The sequence below is a fragment of the Triturus cristatus genome, chromosome 4_1 (genome assembly GCF_964204655.1).
Source record: "Triturus cristatus chromosome 4_1, aTriCri1.1, whole genome shotgun sequence".
Taxonomy (NCBI): Eukaryota; Metazoa; Chordata; class Amphibia; order Caudata; family Salamandridae; genus Triturus; species Triturus cristatus.
In genome coordinates this window covers 1220456231-1220480031 of record NC_140585.1, presented here as the reverse complement: position 1 = coordinate 1220480031, position 23801 = coordinate 1220456231, and the positions used below count along the sequence as shown (strand labels likewise).

The window sequence follows — 23801 nt, the reverse complement described above, 5'->3', positions numbered from 1 at the left end:
GAATATCCTTTCAGCGGGGCCGCATCATGTCAGCTTTCTAGACTGGAGTTTAATCGATTTGTGTTATTTTCATAATGTCTGACCCATATGAACTGTATGATGGTCTGATGTGAAGTATCTATGTTTTGCTTTGTTTTTGCCACATTGAACACGTTTTTTAATAGTATTTGAAAGTTAACGGTCTGCAGTAGGCTCGCATTATTTGCCTGTTCTTCCAGAAGGCTGTACTTGAGAAATGTTAATTAAGCTATAACAGATAACAAGTTACAGGTAGGCAACTTTGCCTTATTTAAGAAACCGGCAGAAATGCAGTGATTGGCTTGGAAGTAAAACATGCTCTTTTCAGTTTGCTGCTTTAATGTTCATAATGCAATTCTTAAGTGTTTCAAGCTACTTTTGAAGCATAGATTGGCCAAATTAGGTGAAATAAAACGTGTCACTGTGTTCATGGCTTGAATGTTTGTTTTTTTCTCCAATAACTGAAACCTCCTCTCGTACAACTTCAGTCTCAATTTCTCTGCTGGTAGTGATAACTTCAGTGCAGCAGAGACATCTTTTTAAGTTGTAACCATAATAACTAAGGGCCTGACTAAGAGTTAGGAGAAGTGATATCCTAGGTGGGATACCGTTCTACCTGATCATGGCTGTCCCAGTGTTAGGAACATCAGACCGATTTTACCTGACAGTAAATCTGGCCCGTAAAATAGCGTTAAGCTTTAGATGCTGCAGCAGCTAAACATAGTTCCCCAGTCTTTGCTGACCTTTTTTATTGGCAATGGTAAATAATGCCAGAATTATCCTAACCCTATTATCCATCACTGACCCTCCCAACCCCTCTCCTTCCCTAGCCCTCTCCTTCCACCTCCGCCCCACACAGATGTCGGAACATTCATCTAAAACCTGCTCAGAGCAAGTGATAAATGTGTTAAACCTCATGGAACAGGGAATACCGTGCAGAATTCCACAGAGTAAGTCAGTGTCTGCACCAGTATTCTGAAATCCGAGGGGTTTAACTCATAATAGACTTAATTCCATGTGTAGATATTGGTCGGTGATTGAGATTCTGGCTGTAGAAGTCTCGGCATGGAATTCCACCTAAGTTCTAATTAGGACTTAAGTGGTCTGTTTGAGATTATTTGAGTGACATTGTTTGAAATAATCAGTCTAAAGTGAGGCTATTTTGCCTAATCCATAGATATTATTCTTTTTCTTTCTGATTATTTTTTTTTGCAGGTGCTCCAATGAAGGAAATATATTTTATGGGGTTGATTGACATGCTGACACTGTATGACGCTAAAAAAAAGGCAGCTCACGCGGCAAAAACTGTCAAACATGGGGTAAATGAGAGTTAAATCATTACTTTTTTGCATTATAAAAAGCTTTTGATGTGCTTCATGCCCCCATCCATATCACTTTCATGCTGGAAATGGGATTCAGTAGTATTATTGTGTTAGTTAATTCTGTTGGGGCCACTTTCATGTTTGTTCACTGATGTATTCAGTTTGAGTGACTTTTATAGGTTGACCGGCACGCCACTTCAGTTGACATCCTAAACTTTAGCTGAAGGAATATATCAATGGCTGTTTCAGTTGCCCTTTCTGACTTCTAAAGCAGCCATTATAAAACACACCTTATGTGCAGTTTCCTAAGCTGAAGGCAAGGATAACCTGGAGGCAATTTTCTTTGCAGATATAACACAAATTACTAATGTTAGATTGATGCCCCATATGTTCGTTGCATAACGCGTTATCTTCGTCAAGATGATTTTGAAGTTTCAGTTTGTATGTTTAATAAAGAATATACTATGCACAGTAAAGATGGCAACGCAGTGGAAACCAGTAATAAACAAGAATGCAAATCCCTTTTGTATAGTTCTGCGGTGATCTCCGTGAGTTATTCCGTAGTTTCTTAATCCAAAACGTATTTGTGAGCAAGGGTTTTTCCGAAGGATTTATACTAGACTAGGTGAGGAGCTTGAAGTTTGTTTTCTTCAGTACCGCGAATGTTAGTCGTTTGTTTTTGGAGAACGTCATTTTGTGCAGTATTTGAAATAGTGCAGTGTTGTGCGCTCATCCTTTTCTCTTACAGACGTTTTGCATTAAAAGGACCGGTCTTTACTAATGCACTGCTCTAGAAACCTTAGTGCAGAAATGAGGAGTACAGGATCCAGGTCCTGGAATTCTTAATGTTGATGTTCAAAAGTTATCAGAAACAGGCAATCTTTATGAAATATTTCACAATGCAGGCCTGTCACAACTTTGTTCATTAACATTTCTCATAAACAGGAGTCATAATGATGGGAAGACAGGATTATTCATCGAGAAAAAGCATGTATATTTTTTTTATATTATTTGGGGCTGCTGATAAATTAGATGGCTTTCTTAGTCTTTATTTGGGCCTATTGACTGAGACTTCTAACCACAGATTCTACACCTTCTGAATTTCTCCTCGGGCGCAATACTGAATCAGGATCCTTCAAAGCGGTTATCTCACGTTGGAAGGTGGTGTTGTGTGGTTCCGCGCCTGCTCTGCTTTAAATGTAACATCGGGGCCCCTATATTTATGCATCCTCGGCATGCTGATGTCAGTTCCTTTCTTTCTACTCCTTCCAACGTGGAGCCGGAGTTATCCTTCCAACGCGGAGCCGGGGTTAGTAGTACTGTCTTTTGACAGACTTTTTCCCTCAGTGAAATTTGGCTAATTCTCCAGTGTGCAGATATGGGCCCTAAAATGACAGGTTTCAAGCTGTGTCTTGACTGTCACCAACAGATGCTGGTGATGGATAACCATGAAGTTTGGATCAGTTGCCTCAGAACCTCACACAACGTGGAGTTGTGTTCCTGCTGCTCAAAGTTGACGTTTGAAGTTTGAAGTGTGCCAGCGTTTTCACTTGTAACTTCTTCAAAGTATGGCAGATTTTTTAAAGCAATATACCGTTACGTTCGCTGGACCCTTCTGGTTGCGGAAATATATAGGACTTGTAGGTTCATCAAAAACCCAAGGTACCCTCAGCCAATAACTGAGCTGCGTCTTGCAATGATTTTTCATTGTGTACCAGGTATATAGAAATTCGTTTGGTAAAATATAAGAGTGAAAAATAGGTACCAAGGGAACCTATCTATTTCCGAAATGGGAGCAAAATATAAAGTTTAGAAGCAGTAGTAATTTGCACAACTCTGAAATTGTGGGTACCCATACAAGCATGTGAATTAGAGGATATTTTTCAAAAATCACGTCATTTTTACACGTTGTCTTACATTTGGAAGGCAGAAATGCAAAGCAAGTCAATTGGTAATAACACTAGTTCTCTTCCAGGGGATACTCATCTAAGTCATAAGCACTGAATAGTCCCGACCTCGAGCGGAACCCCGGAGCATACACAAAAAAAAATATATATTAATGTTGGTTTAACCCAAATCTAATACATAGTACTGTGAAGCATACATCTATATATATATATATATATATATATTACTGCTCCACTCTCGCACCAGCTCGATGGACTCGCGGCAGGGTGCCGATCATGCAGGGGTTCTCCCGCATATCCATTATGCTCCAAACTCCTCCAAGAAATTCTCCCAAGGAAGACCGCACTCACGGGGGCCGGTTCAAAAGATTTATTACGAACCACAGGCACAGACGCGTTTCGGCAACAGCCTTAGTCAATGTTAGCCGAGAAACGCCAACCACCACCATATTTAAACGTCATACAACACGTTTCCAAGAGGCAACACTAGCAAAGGACTAATCCTCATAGGACCGGGTGAGAAATACCACCACTAATGGCAGCGCCATCTTGGTCCTATTGCAGAGCCCTTGACACGTAATTCATATCAAATAAAGTAAAAAGGGTGCCAAAAGAACGCAATCAAAGGGGTGAGTAACATTTAAATCTGAAAGAGACACGTTAGTGATAGATTGTTTACCTTAGAATATCCCCAGGCGTCTGACTGGATCCGGAAAGTTTTCGTCAGCAGTACCCCTGCGCGTCGGTTGGTGTCGTCGTGCGGCTCCGCGTACGTCGGTGGCGTCTTGGCCGCCGAGATGACGTCGTCGGAGCTACTTAGACGCGCCCACGCACGCTGACGTCAGTTCTTTTTTTTTTTTTGCGCCAGCAAGCGCAAATCCGAGAGAGAGCGGTACCCCTAGTTAATATTTTAACTTGGTTTCTGAGAACTTGTTTATCTTATCTTGTCGAGTACTTGACTCCTGGTGCATTAGGGATGCCCGGGTATAAGTCCTGTAGGTCCTGCCATCGGAACATGTCGGTAGCGGACCCGTATGGCGTGTCTCTTCTGTCTGGGGCACGCACATGACCCCGAGGCGTGCCCTGATTGTCGGGCCATGGAGCCGAAAGCTTTGCGGGAGCGTTGCCGAAAGTTATTGGAGGTCCGGCAATCGGTTTTGCGCCGATCGAGGTCCCGCTCACGGAGCCGTCGCCATCGCTCATCGGACTCGGGGACAGGTAAGTCACGGCGCCATAAGAAGTCTAAGAAGCGACGTCGCTCTTCGTCTACCCCTCACTGGTCGCGGTGGAGGGGGTGGGCGGTCACTCCCCTGTGGCTCCGATGGTGCCTCCGTTGTTACCTGCGGCCTACCCGCCCTTTCCTGGCCTGCACACGACTCCGGACAGAATACAGGTTTTCCTGTCGGCCATGAGCTGTTTATTTGGCCCATCGGGTCCCTCCGGAGCGCCTTTGGGCCCCGCGGACCCGTTGGGTGGTTCTGCCCTCGTGCTGCCGCCTTTGGCCCCGGCTACGCAGGCACGATACCCTACGGCGCCGCCGGCTCCCGCCTCAGCGCCGGCTCCAGGCTCTGCGCCGGCGCCGGTTGCGGTGCTGGCTCCGGGGGTGGAGTCTGATGCGGCGCCAGACTGCGCAGAATCGGGTTTGGTCTATTACCCCCCTGTTCCGTTTCTGGATGGAGAGTTTATCCTATTCCCCTGGGCACCTCATCCCTACCGACCTCTTCAACAACCGATGGACGAAGGGGAGTACTGGGAGGGGTCTGAAGATCCTCCCGCAGCTCAATGCGAGGATGAGCCAGAATGGGAAGGTGATACGGAAGATCCAGTGGATCTGGATTTCTCTCCACATCCTGGTACACTGTACCCTTCTTTAGTGGCTACAGAGGAGGTTGGGACGTTTTCTGTAGTGTTGCGTAGGGCCGCTGAGGCTCTTAACCTCGAGCTCCCTTCTGTACCTATCGAAACCAATCTCCTGACTGAAGTACTGCAGCCAGCGTCGTCCTCTGCGGAGCCGCTGATGCCCTTCAATGACGCCCTTACCGACGTCCTATTGAGCACCTGGAACAAACCCAACACAGGGGCTCCTGTGGATGAGGGTGTGGTGCGCCGCCACTGCCTGGTGCCGGGCGACTCCAGCTTTCTCACACAACACCCGACACCTCAGAGTCTGGTTGTCCAGGCCTCTGCTTCGCCGTGCGCATTCCCTTCTGCCCCTCCAGACAAGGAATCTAAGAAACTGGAGCACCTTGGGAAAAAGATTTTCACTTCTGCCAATTCGGGGTTGTGGGCGGTGAATACTGCGTGCCTTTTGGGATGCTATTCACATTCTGTGTGGGACACGGTGGCACAGGTGCTGCCTCAGTGCCCTGTGGAAGCTCGGGCGGTGCTCTAACTGCCATTACTGAGGGGAGAGACGCTGCTAAATTCACTATCCATTGTGGACTTGACACGGCCGATTCACTCGGCAGGGCACTTTCCTCAACGTTGGTGCTCCACCGTTACGCTTGGCTCAGAGCAACTGGCTTCTCTGGGGATGTTCAGAACACTTTGTTGGACATGCCCTTTAATGGCACACTCCTCTGGTGACCAGGTGGATAGCACCCTAGAACGCTTTAAGGACTCTCGGGCTATGGCCCAGTCCTTGGGTCTCGCCACCACAAGCACTCCCTCGGGGTCCACTTTTCGCTCCTTTTGAGATCAAAGTCGAGGTGCCTAATTGCGTTCGTTTCAGACCCGCCGGCCTGCGCAGCCGTAGTCTCAGCGCAGCTGCGGGCGTGGGACCCGACGTGGTGGGTCCCGAGGCTAGCGAGCATGTCAATCCACCACCGATCCTGCCACCGCCTCAAAACCTTCCTAGTCCAGTGTTTTAGACCCACCGGACGCCAGTGGGCGGCAGGATTCGCCATCACCTCCCCACTGGCGCACCATCACTTCAGACAGGTGGGTTCTGCAAATAGTCCGAAGAGGCTACTCCCTACCCTTCGAGTCTACCCCTCCAGTCATGCCATCTCAGTACCACCGCATGTCAGGGGATCACTTGGCACTTCTCCAGCAGAAAGTTGCGGCCCTCTTGGCCAAGGGGGCCATCGAGCGCGTTCCAACGCCAGAAGTAGGTCATGGTTGTTACTCCCACTACTTCTTGGTTCCAATTAAGGACAACGGTCTGCGCCCTATCTTGGACCTCCGGAACGTCAATCACTTTTCTGGACGGAGAAGTTCAAGATGCTCATGCTTGCTCAGGTCTTGTCTGCCCTAGACCCGCAAGACTGGCTGGTAGCGTTGGACTTGCAGGATGCTTATTTTCATGTCTCCATCCTGCAAGCCTACCGGCGTTACCTACGGTTCACGGTGTGCCACGAGCACTTTCAGTTCACCGTGCTCCCCTTTGGCCTTACCAGCGCCCCTCGGGTGTTCACCAAAGTTATGGCGGTGGTAGCAGCTCATATGCACAGATCAGGGGTTTCAGTCTTCCCCTATCTCGACGACTAGCTGTTGAAGGCGGGCTCGCCCCAGGCAGTCGTTTTCCACCTCCGGATTACGGCCGACCTCCTGCACTTTCTGGGGTTTTCCATCAACGTGCTGAAGTCGCACCTGATTCCCTCTCAGAAGCTCCTCTTCATCGGAGCAGCTCTGGATACGGCGCAGTTTCGGGTTTATCCTCCCGAACAGCGAGTCCGGGACATTCGGTCTAATATTCCGATCTTTCGGCCTTGGTCCTGGGTTTCGGTCGGGAAGACCATGAGGCTGTTGGGCCTCATGGCCTCCTGCTGATCTATCATGCCAGACGGCATATGCGGGCTCTGCAGTGGGACCTGAAGTTCCAGTGGTCGCAGCATCGGGGGGAACCTGTCCGACTATGTCCAGATCTCGGAGGGCACTGCACAGGACTTGCAGTGGTGGCTCACGAACCAGCGTTGGGTCAGCGGCAGATCCCTCTCCCTTCCCCAACCGGAGCACACAGTAGTGACGGACGCGTCACTCCTGGGATGAGGCGGCCACATGGGAGAGGCGGAGATCAGAGGCCTCTGGTCTCCGGCGGAGTCCAAGCTCCATATCAATCTTTTGGAGCTCAGGGCGATCCTACTTGCACTGAAAGCTTTCCTTCCCTCTGTCAAGGGTGAGTAGTACAGGTGTTCACAGACAACACCACCGCCATGTGGTAGGTATTGCAACAAGCAGGGCGGGGGGGGGGGGGGGGGGGGTCGTGGACCCTATGTCAGGAGGCTCTACGTCTCTGGACGTGGCTGGAACGTCAATGCATTTCCTTGGTGGTTCAACACCTGGCAGGTACCCTGAACGCCAGGGCGGACAAACTCAGCCGCAGGTGCATGTTGGATCATGAATGGCGTCTTCACTCGGAGGTGGTGCAAGGTCTCTTTCAACAGTGGGGAGACCCTTGGTTAGATATATTCGCCACCAAAGAGAACGCGCAATGTCAGCAGTTCTGCACGTTGGAGTTTCCAAGGCGGCACTCGCTCGGAGACACATTCCGTCGCGAGTGGAGTTGCGGTCTATTGTACGCCTTTCCGCCTATACCACTTCTGCCCAGAGTGCTGAAGAAGATCAGACGCGACCGGGCCCATGACATTCTTGTGGCACCGGACTGGGCTCGAAAAGTTTGGTATCCCGAGCTACTCAGTATGAGCGTGGATCCCCCGATCCAACTGCCTCTTCGGGAGGATCTCCTGTCGCAGCAACAGGGAACGGTCCTCCACCTGAACCTATCCAGCCTCCACCTTCTTGCGTGGAGATTGAATGGCGACAGCTGATTCCATTTGACTTGCCTCCTGAAGTCTGTAATGTGATTCTGGCAGCTAGGCGTCCCTCAACTAAAACGGCCTGTCGGTGGAAAAATGTGTGGCATGGTACACAGCAAAAGCTGTAGATCATCTTTCTGCACCCCTTTCTGAGGTCCTATTGTTCCTTCTCTCTTTGGCCCAGCAGGGCTCTGCTCTGGGCACTATCAAGGGCTACCTTTCTGCTCTTTCAGCCTTTCTTAGGCTGCCTGATCAGCGCTCTCTTTTCAAGTCCCCAGTTGTCAATAGATTTCTCAAAGGCATTACTCACCTTTTCCCTCCTATTCCTTTTGTGATGCCTCAATGGGACTTGAACCTGGTTCTCACATACTTGATGAGCGCTCCCTTTGAGCCTCTTCATAACTTTTATTTGCGGTTATTAACTTTGAAGACTGTCTTCCTGGTGGCCATCACCTCCGCTCGGCGGGTGAGTGAGCTACAGGCTCTTCTTTCCTTCTAACCTCCTTTCCTGGCGATTCATCCGGACAAGGTTGTGCTTCGGCCGCGTCCCTCCTTTCTACCAAAAGTAGTGTCTGCCTTTCATCTCGGGCAAACTGTCACTCTGCTAACTTTCTTTCCGCCTCCACACCCTTCAAGAGAAGAAGAGAGGCTCCACTGTCTGGACCCAAAACGTGCGCTTTAGTTCTATCTCAACCGCACACAACAGTTCCGGGTGGATGACCAGCTCTTTGTTGGCTACGTGGGTGCCAAGAAAGGTCGGGCTGTGCACAAGCGGACTATCTCCTGATGGGTTGTCTTGTGCATTAAAGCCTGTTACTCTCTGGCTAAAAAAGAGCTTCCGGTTGGGCTGCGCGCCCATTCTACCAGGGCGACAGCTGCTACTACAGCATTGGGACGCGGTGTTCCCCTGCAAGACATCTGTCTGGCGGCCACTTGGGCTTCGTTGCATACCTTCACAAAGCACTATTGCCTTGACAGTCGGGTCCGGAGAGACGGCTTCTTTGGCCGTTCGGTTCTGGTGACTTTCTGGTGTAATCTCACTTCGCAGACCCACCACCGGGGTTGGTATTGCTTGGGTATGTATTCTAAGGTAAGGAATCTTATCCACTAACGTGACTCTTTCAGATGCACAAGTTACTTGTGCAACAATATATCTGTAAGAGGAATTGGTGATAGATTCCTTATCGCCTGCCCATCCTCCCCGTTCTGCGAACTGTTCTCTAGGGTTCAGGTCATTCCTTTCAGGGCCCTAGTTCTATTGCACCAGTAGTCGGTCTCTGGCATGGCTCTGCGTTCCTGGCGCGGAAAGTCGTGTACAGAACTGACGTCAGCACGCGTGGGCGCGTCTAAGTAGCTCCGACGATGTTATCTCAGCTGTTACGACGCCGCCGACTTATGGGGAGCCCCACGACGACGCCTACTGACGCGCAGGGGTACTGCTGACGAAAACTTGCCAGATCCAGTCTGATGCCTGGGGATATTCTAAGGTAAGGAATCTATCACGAACTAATGTCTCTTACAGGTATATTGTTTCACAAGTAAGTAACTTGTGCAACAAGCTCTCTCAATTTCAAGATGTAAATACAGTTGATGTCGCATGTTTATCTCCACATCATACGGAAAACATTAAATAATGTTAAGCCATCTGTAATGTCTGCATACAGACACCACCCCACACAAACAGTAATCACGCCCTGAATGGGCCAATATGCGCTCCTGCACCCCTAGATACATCGATGGCAACCCATACGGGTTATATTGTGGCCCCCTTATCTTTAATCCTGCCCTGAATGGGCTTTAAAAATTATGTTATCACCCATGAAGCCTCATGGGGAAAAAAGATCCATGTTGCCACATAGGAGTAAAATTCATCAGTTAAACGTGCAGGTGGTAGACAAAGCAGTATTGATATACAAATTCACTATTAAACATTCAAAATATTCTTTAGAAGTTAATTACATAGCGTTATCTCAAACAATTCAATGAAAATTCATTTCAGCAAACCATAAAGGAAACTAATATCAATGGTAAATATCAGAAATTCACGTTCTAAAAATCTGAAGTTAGAATCAAAGAATCAAAAAATCAGAGTAAAAAATCAATCGATGTAGAAATGAAGAAATCCTGTTGTTAACACATAGAGACTTATGCTTAAATTTTCCATTATACCTCGAAAACAACTCATCAGCGGACATAACTATACCCCTATATGTACGATTACTTATGCAACACTATACAGAAAATATGTGTAAAAAATACATATGTAAATGGACAGCAGTATAGATCAGAATACATTCAATCTCCCAAATGGATCGCCAGTTCTTCGCTACTATTCAGTCCGAGGGGGGTCTTGGTTTGGAGGTCAATGATATACCGCGATTCTAACGGTCTAAGTCTCAAAATCCTAACCCCTCTCCGTGGGTGCACTAGTATATGGTCAATATAGTAATAAATGAGGAGATCCATGTTGCGTTGATATTCTTTGTTAAAATGTCACGCAACTGGATACGTTTCATCCCCGTTTGCTATAGCCCTCATGTGTTCTAAAATCCGAACTTTGGTCGGATGGATCGTGCTGCCTATATATATCTAAGGTCGCACGGACAATTTGGGCAATACACTGTATACGGTGTTGTACACGTTAAGAATTTACTGATTCTTTTGGGACCCTTCAGTGCCGGGATGTCATAAGACAAAACCTTCTTACTACCCTTACTGGCTTTGCACTTCCCGCACGGGAAAAACCCATGTAGTGGACTTAACACAGATCTAGGTATCCCTACTGTTCTATGACTGTGTACCAGGTTATTTTTCAATGATTTCACCTTTCTGAAGGTCACTAAGGGATTTGGTGGCAGATCATTCCCTATCACAGTGTCTGTTAATGTTTTCAGTATGATGTGTTGATAAACATGTGACATCAACTGTATTTACATCATGAAATTGCCAGAGCTTGTTTTAAATGTTACTCACCCCTTTGATTGCGTTCTTTTGGCACCCTTTTTACTTTATTTGATATGAGTTGCGTGTCATGGGCTCTGCAATAGGACCAAGATGGCGCTGCCATTAGTGGTGGTATTTCTCACCCGGTCCTATGAGGATTAGTCCTTTGTTAGCGTTGCTCTTGGAAACGTGTTGTATGACATTTAAATATGTTGGTGGTTGACGTTTCTCGGCTCACATCGACGAAGGCTGTTGCCGAAACGCGTCTATGCCTGTGGTTCGTAATAAATCTTTGGAACCTGCCCCGTGTGTGCCGTCTTCCTTGGGGGAATTTCTTGGAGGAGTTTGGAGATATATATATATATATATATATATATATATATATATATATTCACTGAAAAAACCATAGGTTTCACACATGATATAGTTAGTGCAGGCAACTATAACTCACGCAACCGCAATCCTCTGCTGATGCTAATACTGTATTTAGACACTTATTTGCCCATGTCTTCTTCCATTAAATTTTAGCTATACATATATTACAAATATTTTTTTTTCATAAAGACACATATGTCATCAGCAGAGGATTGCGGTCGCGTGAGTTATAGTTGCCTGCACTAACTATAACGGGGGAATTTCAATGGTTTTTTACGAGTGAAATGTCCAGCTAACTATAACATGTGTGAAACCTATGGTTTTTTCAGTGAATTTGCAAGGTTTTTTAAATGCTAATTCCTAACTATAACGTGTGTGAAACCTATGGTTTTTTCAGTGAATTTGTACGGTTTTTTAAATGCCAAGTTACTTTACGCCGTTCGTGGCGTGCGCGCCCACTTCACGCAGTTCGTTCCATGCGCGCACGGTGCGCTTCGCGCACCGTACGCGCACAGTGAGCACGCGGTGCGCTTCGCGCACCGCGCGCCCACTTTACGCAGTTAGTGCCGTGCACGCACGGTGGGCACGCGGTGCGCTACGCGCACCACGTGCCCACGTTAGCCTGGATGGGCCATGTATGCACAATGCGCTTCGCGCACCGTCCGCACACGGAGGACATATTATGCGCTTCGTTGATAAATGTTATCTATTAAATGTTCGTGTTGTATATGCCATGCACAAAAGGTACCCTTCTGGCACCTTTTACACACGGGGTGGGGAAAGTGTGGATGGTTTTTTATTTTTATTTATTTTTTACCGTACGCGTACGGTAAGCGTAATCGGCGTTTTTTCAAAAAATAAAAAAAATTGATTTTTTGGCCTTGGGGGTTCGTTTGGGACACCCGAACAATGGTTAGGTGGTTAGGAGCTGTCTAGCCTGCCCCTTTACATGTTATCGAACTTTGTTTTTCCTCCCCCCCTCAGAGTGCGAGAGAGAAAATGGCGGCCGACACTTCCTGGTTTCGACTGATTCGAATGTTTACTAAGATCTAACAGCCAATCAGAATCGCGCTCGCGCACGGCACCGTACGCGTACGGTAAGCTTACCGTAAGCGCACGGTAAGCGCACGGTAAGCTGCCACAGATATATATATTGATTTAAATGCTATTTTCTCAGGACCTACTGAACAGATTTACACCAGACCTACAAAAGGCACTTCCTTGACCTGTAGACTACCTCTCTGCCAAATTTCAAGTAACTCTGTTCAGCCGTTCGGGCTGTAGCTGTGTCTAAAGGTCCTATGGAAAAATGCATGGGGAAAACGCGTTTTGGGACCCCCCTTTTTTCTCAGCCCCCGCTTGACGAATCCCCCCTGAGACTTTCAGGGTAGGAGCGGAGCGTAGCGCCCCATTAGTTTTGAAAATTTCGCGAGGATTCGTCGACCGGCGCCAAAGTTATTCCAAATAGAATGTTGCGGATTTCCTATGGAAACAGGGTCCTAACTATAACTATCTACTGGCGACCGCCAGTAGATTATATATATATATTACCTACTGGCGGTCGCCAGTAGGTAGTTATAGTTAGGACCACGTTTCCATAGGAAAACCTCAACATTCTATTTTGAATAACTTTGGCGCCGGTCGACGAATCCTCGCGAATTTCTCAAAATAGGTGGGGCGCTACGCTCCGCTCCTACCCTGAAAGTCTCGGGGGGATTCGTCAAGCGGGGGCTGAGATAAAAGGGGGGTCCCAAAACGCGTTTTTCCCATGCATTTTTCCATAGGACCTTTAGAACGAGCTACAGCCCGAATGGCTGAACAGAATTACTCAAAATTTGGCAGAGAGGTAGTCCCTAGGTCAAGGAAGTGCCTTTTGTAGGTTTGGTGTAAATCTGTTCAGTAGATTCTGAGAAAATAGCCTTTAAATCAATATATATATCTGAGCCAGCTTACGGTACGCTTACCGTACGCTTACGGTAAGCGTACGGTGGCGTGCGCGAGCGCGATTCTGATTGGCTCTTAGATCTTAGTAAACATTCGAATCGGCCGAAACCAGGAAGCGGCGGCCGCCATTTTGTCTCTCGCACTGAGAGAGATTTTTAAAATCGGAAGCCCAAAAACATGTAAAGGGGCTGTTTTGACAACTCCCTCCCACATAGTCATGTGGAGGGAGTCCCCAAACATCCCCCAAGTGCAAAAACGGTTTTATTTTTTTTTCGGCAATTTCGCGGGGTACGCTTACCGTACGCTTACGGTAAGCGTACGGTAAAAAAATAAAAATAAAAAAAACACTATCCACACTTACCCCACCCCCTGTGCTTTTGGTGGCCGAAGGCCACCAAATGTGCTGGGCTTATTACAATGGAAAAAAACACTATCCACACTTACCCCACCCCCTGTGCTTTTGGTGGCCGTAGGCCACCAAATGTACAGGGCTTATTATAAGGGAAAAAAACTTAGCATTTAAAAAACCGTACTAATTCACTGAAAAAACCATAGGTTTCACACACGTTATAGTTAGGAATTAGCATTTAAAAAACCTTGCAAATTCACTGAAAAAACCATAGGTTTCACACATGTTATAGTTAGTGGAAATTTTACTGATAAAAAACCAATGAAATTGCCCCGTTATAGTTAGCGCAGGCAACTATAACTCACGCGACCGCAATCCTCTGCTGATGACATATGTGTCTTTATGAAAAAAAAATATTTGTAATATATGTATAGCTAAAAATGTATGGAAGAAGACATGGGCAAATAAGTGTCTAAATACAGTATTAGCATCAGCAGAGGATTGTGGTCGCGTGAGTTATAGTTGCCTGCGCTAACTATAACGGGGCAATTTCATTGGTTTTTTATCAGTAAAATTTCCACTAACTATAACATGTGTGAAACCTATGGTTTTTTCAGTGAATATATATATATATATATATAATATATATATATATATATATATATATAATCAAAGTTTATCCGAAGATCGAAAGAGCACTACACAGCAGGACGCTTTTCAAAAGCTTTAATCTGATTGCAGGAGCAAGTGCTGGTAAAAGATGTTCAGATTTCATGATGCCTGACGCGTTTCGAGTCTCCTGACTCTTGATCACAGGCAGAATGGCGGCATTACGGAGCAGCAGCAGTTTCCGGTGATTAAATCCCCTTGGTGGGATCTCGCAGGTGAGTTTATCACTTCATGCACTCTGGGCATTGTAGTGCTGCTTTTCTTTCGTTTTTACCCTCTGGTGGGTTTGTTCCGTTTTTTGCCACATTTCTTCATTTAAAACTCCCTCTGGTGGGCTTCTGTCATCTTGAACCAGCTTAATTTGTAGTGCCACTGTGACCGCAACTGGGACTTCGAACGGTTCTGTGCCCCAACGGCTCCATGTTTTATTTCAATGGCTGTGCTTACTTTCACGGCGGGACAGCCGTTAACATGTGACAAAGTTTATCCGAAGATCGAAAGAGCACTACACAGCAGGACGCTTTTCAAAAGCTTTAATCTGATTGCAGGAGCAAGTGCTGGTAAAAGATGTTCAGATTTCATGATGCCTGACGCGTTTCGAGTCTCCTGACTCTTGATCACAGGCAGAATGGCGGCATTACGGAGCAGCAGCAGTTTCCGGTGATTAAATCCCCTTGGTGGGATCTCGCAGGTGAGTTTATCACTTCATGCACTCTGGGCATTGTAGTGCTGCTTTTCATTCACTGAAAAAACCATAGGTTTCACACATGTTATAGTTAGCTGGACATTTCACTCGTAAAAAACCATTTAAATTCCCCCGTTATAGTTAGTGAAGGCAACTATAACTCACGCGACCGCAATCCTCTGCTGATGCTAATACTGTATTTAGACACTTATTTGCCCATGTCTTCTTCCATTACATTTTAGCTATACATATATTGCAAATATTTTTTTTTCATAAAGACACATATGTCATCAGCAGAGGATTGCGGTCGCGTGAGTTATAGTTGCCTGCACTAACTATAACGGGGGAATTTCAATGGTTTTTTACTAGTGAAATGTCCAGCTAACTATAACATGTGTGAAACCTATGGTTTTTTCAGTGAATTTGCAAGGTTTTTTAAATGCTAATTCCTAACTATAACGTGTGTGAAACCTATGGTTTTTTCAGTGAATTTGTACGGTTTTTTAAATGCTAAGTTACTTTACGCCGTTCGTGGCGTGCGCGCCCACTTCACGCAGTTCGTTCCGTGCGCGCACCGTGCGCGCACAGTGAGCACGCGGCGCGCTTCGCGCACCGCGCGCCCACTTTACGCAGTTAGTGCCGTGGGCCATGCCGTGGGCCATGTACGCACGATGCGCTTCGCGCATCGTCCACACACGGAGGACATATTATGCGCTTCGTTGTGAAAGGTTATCTATTAAATGATCAAAGTTTTTATATACGGGCACCTTTTGCACGCGGGGTGTGGAAAATGTGGCTAATTTTTTTTTTTTTTTTACCGTACGTAAGCGCAATCGGCGTTTTAAAAAAAAATTTAAAAAATGAATTTTTGGCCTTGGGGGTCCTTTGGGGACCCCCTGACAATGGCTAGGGGGTCAGGAACTGTCCACCCTGCCCCCTTTTCATGTTCTCCACCTTTATTTTTCACCTCCCTCGGACTGCGAGAGACAAAATGGCGGCCGACACTTCCTGGTTTCGACCGATTCGAATGTTTACTAAGATCTAACAGCGACCGCCAGTAGGTAATATATATATATATAATGCTGAAGTAATGAGCGACCAATAATTTGGAAGCATCAATGAACATGATATGCATCCTGATAAAGTACGCTGAAATAGACCGCAAAGAAATTTTGAAGGAGCTAGAGCAACTTAATCAGGACTTGGATCAACATGAAAACCAAGAATTCATAAAAAAGAGTAGAGATGAAATAAGCAGTCGCCTGGTCAAATATGAAGAAACCATAAGAACACGCAAACAATTCAAATTTGCCCGTGATAAACACGATTACGAAACAGGGAGAATTTTCACATTTGCCCGCAAGTATGACTCAGTAAAAAGACAGGCACTAGTAGAAAAGACCCCTACAGTTTCAGTTCAAAACAGTACTGATAATGAGGTTTCAGACGTGGATTACAGTCCAGCGACTAGTAGTGTGGATTCAGAAGATGGAGATTCCACAAATACTACACCAATACAAACAGCGACAAACTACTCACCTTCAGAAGAATTGGGTTTTTTAATAGAGGACAGACGACAAACCTTAAGGCCGCGGATACAACAAAAAGAAGCATCAGCAAAAATGAGCGGCGCAAACAAAGGCGGAAATGCAAGAGGGCGAGGCTTCGCCAAGAGAGGCAGGGGAAAGAAGTGGTAAACATTAATTCTATACCCTCAACCCCGGACAACACGGTAGTAAACTTATCTGATATGGAGCTATCTAAAGCAGAGTCCCAACTTCTATCTCTGGGTTTGTCCTACTGTCCCCGCAACAGCTTTAACTACATACAAACAAGAATTGATGTTTTCAAATTTATTCGAAAATTAAAACTACAGAAATACTTCAAGCTCAATAAAGTACAAGAACAAGCAACTAGTATTTCTCTAATACAACAACCCATAAAAAAATTTCAAGCAGCAGATGTTGGTATTTTGAAAACTATACTTGCCTTATCTACAGATGATGTAAACAATATAAACACTACTCAGGAGAATCTAACACCCATGGGCATAACTAGCAACCTACCATGTAACAGCCATTTTAAACCTCCTTCAACATTTATACCACTAATGCCTAAAGACGCTATTGACACTTTCAACGATATAGTAGTAGAAGAATTGAAAACACTACAAATCATGTCATCTCGCAAACAAAGGAGATACAAATATATGGAAGCACAATATGCGAAGCTTATGAAAAAATTACGAAACAATTCTAATTTAATCATCAACAAGGCCGACAAAGGAGGCAATATTGTTATCTGGCCACGTACACTCTACATGGAAGAAGCAAGAAGACATTTGGAAGATACTTTATGTTACAGAAAAAGTTCAGCTATGGATGTGAGGAACTTACAAGAAAATGTGTTTAAAGAATTAAATCAGTGGAAAAGAGATGGCCTTTTAAGCAAACAAGAATTGGGTTACCTCAAGAATGAATTTCCAACTACACCGACTCTCTATTTTATCCCTAAAATTCATAAGCAGGTAGTGCCGGTTCCAGGGCGACCGATTATTTCGGCTCAAAGGAGCCTCTTGGAACCCGTATCGAAATATGTAGATTATTTTTTGCACGAATCCGTGGAAAATTTACCTTCTTTTATAAAAGATACAGGACATTTTTTATCCAAGTTAAAGGAAGTAAAATGGGAAGACGATTATGTGTTAGTAGTCATGGACATATGTACCCTATATACTAGTATTCATCACACTGATGGATTGAATGCTGTTAAACACTTTTTGGACAAGCGTAGCATTGATTTTTGCCAACACAATGTTATGATATTACGTATGATACAAATATGTTCAGAGAACAATTACTTCCTATTTAATAAGGAGATTTATCAGCAACAGAGAGGAGTTGCCATGGGGGCTTGTTTTTCCCCATCATATGCCTGCCTACATGTTGGATGGTGGGAGGAACAGGTCCTCAGAGGTACCCACAAAACAATTTTTGACACTAATGTGATTGAATTTTGGCGGTTTATTGATGACATTTGTATGATATGGAAGGGTACCGAAGAATCTGTGACCTCCTTTATCAATGTATTAAACCAGAATAATTTGAACCTGAAATTCACTGCTGATATTAACAAATGTTCTGTCCAATTTTTGGACGTGGAAATCTACATTAGGGATAACAAAATTCAGACCAGGCTACATAGAAAGTTAACAGCAGGGAACTCAATCCTCCATGCCAGTAGTGCTCACCCAGGTCACCTTATAAAAAGTATACCTTACGGTGAATTCCTACGCATGCGTAGAATCTGTAGCTCTGATGAAGATTTGAAAAAATGTCAAGATGAGGCCGAATTGAGATTTTTAGCTCGAGGCTACCGCTTAAAAGAGTTAATTCAGGCTAAAGATAAGGCGAACAACCGTACTAGAGAAGAGTGTTTGAACACAACTGCTACCTCCAAAAAAAAGAGACAAATAAATACGGATGAGGATTTACCGAATAACCAAGGTGGAGTCAGACTTATTACAACTTATAATGTAGAAGAAAAGAAAATAAGGGGTATCATTACAAAACATTGGCCACTTTTGAAAACAGATATAACTTTAGCTCCCCTAATTCCGAGCAATCCTCTCATTACCTTTAGAAGAGCGCCCTCAATGAGAGATGCACTAGTCAAATCTAACCCTGAGGTAACTACTTCCACCAATTGGTTATCCAACAAATCGGGGTTCCACAAATGTATCTCATGCAGGGCTTGTAAGTTTGGCATCAATACCACTGAATACACTAGTATTTTTGAGAAAAATCCCATTAAAATTCAAAGTCTCTTTACTTGCCGCACGGATTATGCAGTATACGTGTTGGAATGCACCTGTAAAATGAAATATGTGGGCAGTACTAAGCTACAGGTGTTTAACCGTATCCTGCAACATTTAAGAGCGATAGTCAATTCCGATGATGCTTATCCGGTAGCCCGTCATTTTAAATTAGTACATAATAAAAATTTTAATGACCCATGCTATTATGTAATTGACTCCGTGAAAAAGAATATAAGAGGCGGCAATAGAGAGAAACAACTCAGGCAACTTGAATCCAAATACATCCTTCTCTTGGATACTAGAATTCCGAAAGGATTAAACACAGGAGAGGATTTACATAATTTTTTATGAGAATATCTGTTATGAGAGTAACTGTTTATGAGATATTTTATGATATTATGGAATATCTTACTCTTTCTTGTGCATCCTTTTATCTATATTCACTATGGAGTTAACCTATTTTTAAAGATTTCCAAATGTTTTTAACATCATGAATCTTAGAACTGGGGGATCTTATCTGTTTACATATTCGTGATAGTTTTTCTTGAATGTAATGCAACGAATTTCATCCAACTAATAGATCATGTTTACTGATTTAGGAATAGTCATTTTTAGGCATCAAAAAGATAATATTTGTTAAAGTTTTAGTCTTTTTTCTCACTTTTTTAGCACTTATTTTATCAGTGTCGTGATTTGGGATGTTATATAGAATATATTTTTTCTGTATACACTGTTTGCACTTTATCTCACTATGAGACAATATTTCATGCATTTGCTCTTTATAGTGACCAGTTACGACTTATTTTTTGGAACAACATGTATTAGAGCAGTATTCATGCAATAGGGAACTTATCGTGTCACTACGGCACTGATTAAAAATCAGGGGAGAAGTATACAAATCCCAGTAAAAAAACCCTATTATGTAGGCTTTTTTCTTTTAAGGTCCTATATATCAAATGATACTTTTTGAATGAAATTTTATCATATTATTGGTGATTATATATTTAACTATGATGACGTTTTAGTTATTTATGTATTTATGGATGTTTTTTTTTTTTTATTTTTTTTTTTTAAACCGTTTATTACAAAGTTCAAAGAATATACAAAGATGGGCCTACAACCTTCAGGCCGGCCGCTAGCAAACAAGAGGAGCATATGATACACACAGTAGATCGCATGCTGCGGCAAAGGGAAACGTACAGGAGTTAGCAGCGTTGATGGCCACACCATCCGGACCCCACATAACGGTTTCTTTTTAACATAAATAACAACAAAAAATCAAACCACAAGGCAACCCACAATCGAAAACAGCAGCATGTGCTCCCCTAGAAGGGGGACCCTACCAATCCATAGGAGTAGCAAGGGGGGGAGAAGGTCAGGGCAGGGACTGGGTGGACTCAGTGCCCGGTACCGGAGAGCTAAACCGGCTAAGGGGATGGGGCAGGCGATGGATCGGGCAATAACGGTGGGGCACAGATTCCCCCGCGGTAGGCGTTCCAGGGGCCCCATACTTTCACCCATGTCCCAGGCTTACCTCTCGCTACATACACCACCTTTTCCCGAAACATGCACCAGTCCATATTTTCCTTCCAGGCCGAAACAGTCGGGGACCTCTGGGAACCCCACAGTTGTGCAATATCGCGCTTGGCCACCATATATCCCAGAGTCACCCACCACGTCTGTGGCGCCGAGTAGTCGGTTGGTTCCCACACGTTCAACAGGCATCTCCTCGCTTCGGGCAGTAGCGACACACGCGTAACCACCCGCAGGACCTCATGCACACCACGCCAGAATCGCTCCACTTCTGGGCATTCCCACAAAATATGAAGAAAGGTCCCCAAAGAACCACACCCACGCTTACACAACCCGTCCACAGCATAGCCCATACGCAATAGCCTTGGCCCCGTTATGTAGACCCTATGGAGTATCTTGAGCTGGACGAAGCGAAGGCGGGCCGGTATGGCCACCTCTTTCGGGGAGGCCACCGCCGAGACCCAGTCCTCGTCGTCCAGCTCCAATCCATCGGCAACCCAAGCCTCACGAAGATTAGTCAGCAATTCCGAGCGGTCATTAATCAGTTTTTTATAGATTAATGAGATCGTGCTTTCCGGTACATGTCCATCCAGCACTCTATCCTCCAGAGGGGAGTACTCCGGGATGGAGGCGACGTCCGGGAAGGCGGAGCATAGTGCATGACGGATCTGCATATACCGAAAGTACTCCCTGTCCTGCAACTGGAATTCCGTCTGCAGCATCTCGAATGTTTTGAATCCCCCCCTCGTCCAGAGATCCCCCACCCTGCTGATGCCTATCATGTCCCACTTCTCGAAGCCCTTCGAGGTCCACAGGGAGCCCAACTGCTCAGATGCGTATAGTGGTTACGCCCGGGTCAAACGATCCTTCCACCCCATCGCTACATTAGCCGCGTGCCACACTCGTACCATGACACGCGTGGGGCCCGTCAGACGTGCGTCGAGCGAGCTGGAGTAGAGCGCTCGATTATAGTCACCACCCGGCAGTAGCATCTTATCCATTTCAAAGGCCGGGTTTGGGGCGGGCCCGTATAGGCCGTGATTAATCGCAGCCAGCTGGGAGGCCCAATAATACAGTTTAATATCCGGGAGGGCAATCCCCCCGTCATACCACGGGAGCGTCAGCTTCGCCAGGGCGATACGCGGTCTCCCGTCCCAGAACAGGCGGCGTTGCAAACTCTCCACCTCGCGGAAGTAGCACGCCGGGACGAGGTCCATTGTATTCTGCAGAGCGTACAGGAAACGCGGCAGCGACATCATCTTAAACAATGCCGCCCGGCCGAGCAGCGAGAGAGGCAAACGCCGCCAACGCGCGACATCCTCCTTCAGGCGCTGGAGGGGGGGCAGCAAGTTCCGATCATACCGGGCCTCCGCGTCCAGGGTAATGAAGACACCCAGGTACCTAAATCCCTGCGGGGCGATCTGGATAGGACAGCCCCGCGGGAGGATAGGAGCCTCCCCAGAGAGGACATACACGCACGATTTAGCCCAGTTGATGACAAGGCCGGAGTTACGACCAAATGAATGCAATACATCAACCAGTACTATCAGTGATTTACGTGGGGAAGCCAGGTACAGGAGAATATCGTCAGCGTATAGAGATACGCGGTCCTCATACTCGGGGGTCCAGCGGAGACCACGAATAGAAGGTTCCCACCGCAGCCACTCCGCCAGGGGCTACAAGGCAAGCGCAAAAAGGAGCGGCGATAACGGGCAGCCCTGCCGCGTGCCCCTGCCCAACTCAAACGGAGCCGACACTCTACCGTTCACAACCACCTGCGCCAGTGGGCCAGAGTACAACAATTTAACCCAGCTGATAAACCCTGGGCCAAACCCAAATTTCGCGAGCGTCGCCCAAATATATGGCCATTCAAGTGTGTCAAACGCCATAGTGGCGTCCAAGAACGCCAAGATGGCCGGCTCCCGTATGAACGGGACACGTGCGAGCACCCCATGCAAACGCCGCAGGTTAAGCGCTGTGTTGCGATGGGGAATAAAGCCGGACTGGTCCTGGTGGACCAAGTCACACACTACGCCGACCAGCCGATTGGCCAACACCTTGGCGAGTATTTTGGGCTTCGCATTCAATAACGAAATGGGTCGATAGGATGTGACCCGGTCCCGTGGCCTCCCCTCCTTGTGGATAACCACGATGGTAGCCAGACGCTGGTCTAGCGGGAGGGAACCCACCGAGTGGGCCGCAAGGAACATAGCACGGAGATGCGGCGCCAGCGTATCCGGTCGCAGTTTATACAACTCGATGGGAAGACCATTAGGACCCATGGCCTTGCCGGAAGCGACCGAGCGTATGGCGAGGGCAATTTCTTCGGAGGTTGGAGCGGCGTCCAACGACACTCTGTCCTCCTCCGAAAGGGAAGGCAGCGCGATATCTCTGAGCAGGGCATGGGAATCCTCTTCAGAGCGGGAAGACACCGGGGAATACACCCCACGGAAATAGTCCGCGAAGCAGGAGACAATTTCCTCCGGTTCAGTGACACACACACCATTCGTTTTCTCAATCAACGGGACAACTCGACTCGCTCTCTCTTTTTTGTCCAGCCACGCAATCAATTTACCAGCCTTATCACCCACATCATACAGTCTCCCCTGTTGCTCTCTACTGAGGCCCCTGGCCGCCTCCGTGACGAGGGCCTTATAGGCCGCTTGCTTGAGTTGGAGAACGTGTAATTTGTCATCCGTCACCCCACATTCTAGATCACCCTCCAACTCGGTTATCTCAGCTTCAACACGGGTCACCTCCTCCCGCTCGCGCCTCCGGGAGTGGGAAATAAGGGACAGGGCCTCTCCTCGGAGTACTGTCTTGAACGCCTCCCACAGTGAGACTGCCGATGACACAGACACCACATTCTCGTCAAAATAGCGCTTAAGGGATTTAATCAGCTCTGCGCGAATGGTGGGGTCACGCAGGTACCAGGGATGGATCGGGACCACCCTACCCTCTCCTCTCGGCAAAATATCAAAGTGCAACAAGAGCGGGGAGTGGTCCGAAATACCCCGTGCCAAATGGCGCACCTCTCCCACCCTCCCCACATAAGCCGCTGGGACCAGGACATAATCTAGCCGTGAGAGACTACCATGAGCCCCTGAATGGAAGGTGTACTGTAGCTGCGTGGGATGTTTTAAACGCCAACAATCCACCAGCCCCAGGGTATCCAAAAGGCCAGATAACCACACTTGGGCCCGGGGGAGATCCCTAGGGGGGTGACGATCCACAGTTCCGGAAACTACAGCATTAAAATCCCCCCCCACCACTAGAATCCCCTCTGGAAGGCCAAGGAGGAGGCGCCCCAGGTCCGCAAAGGTGGTCGTCTGCAGCCCCGGCGGGACATATACTGACACAAGAACGACCACTCTGCCCTCCATTCTGCCCACCAAAACCGTGTAACGTCCCCTATCGTCATGGCGCACCTCATCAATCTCCAACGGGAGCGAGTTTTTAACCATAATGCCCACACCCCTTGA

At 46.6% G+C, this 23801-nt stretch overlaps 1 protein-coding gene across 3 annotated transcripts in view; it reads left to right on the top strand.

The window, feature by feature from the left end:
* Window positions 1-23801, top strand: part of PIP4K2C (phosphatidylinositol-5-phosphate 4-kinase type 2 gamma) — a 310827-nt gene that overhangs the window by 237387 nt on the left and 49639 nt on the right. Inside the window, exon 9 of one of the 3 annotated variants that reach the window (XM_085654598.1) lies at window positions 1234-1337. The exons of the other annotated variants lie outside the window; for them this stretch is intronic. Coding sequence (XP_085510724.1) covers window positions 1234-1337 — 104 coding nt within the window. The remainder of the gene's footprint in view (window positions 1-1233; window positions 1338-23801) is intronic. 3 annotated transcript variants of the gene reach the window in all.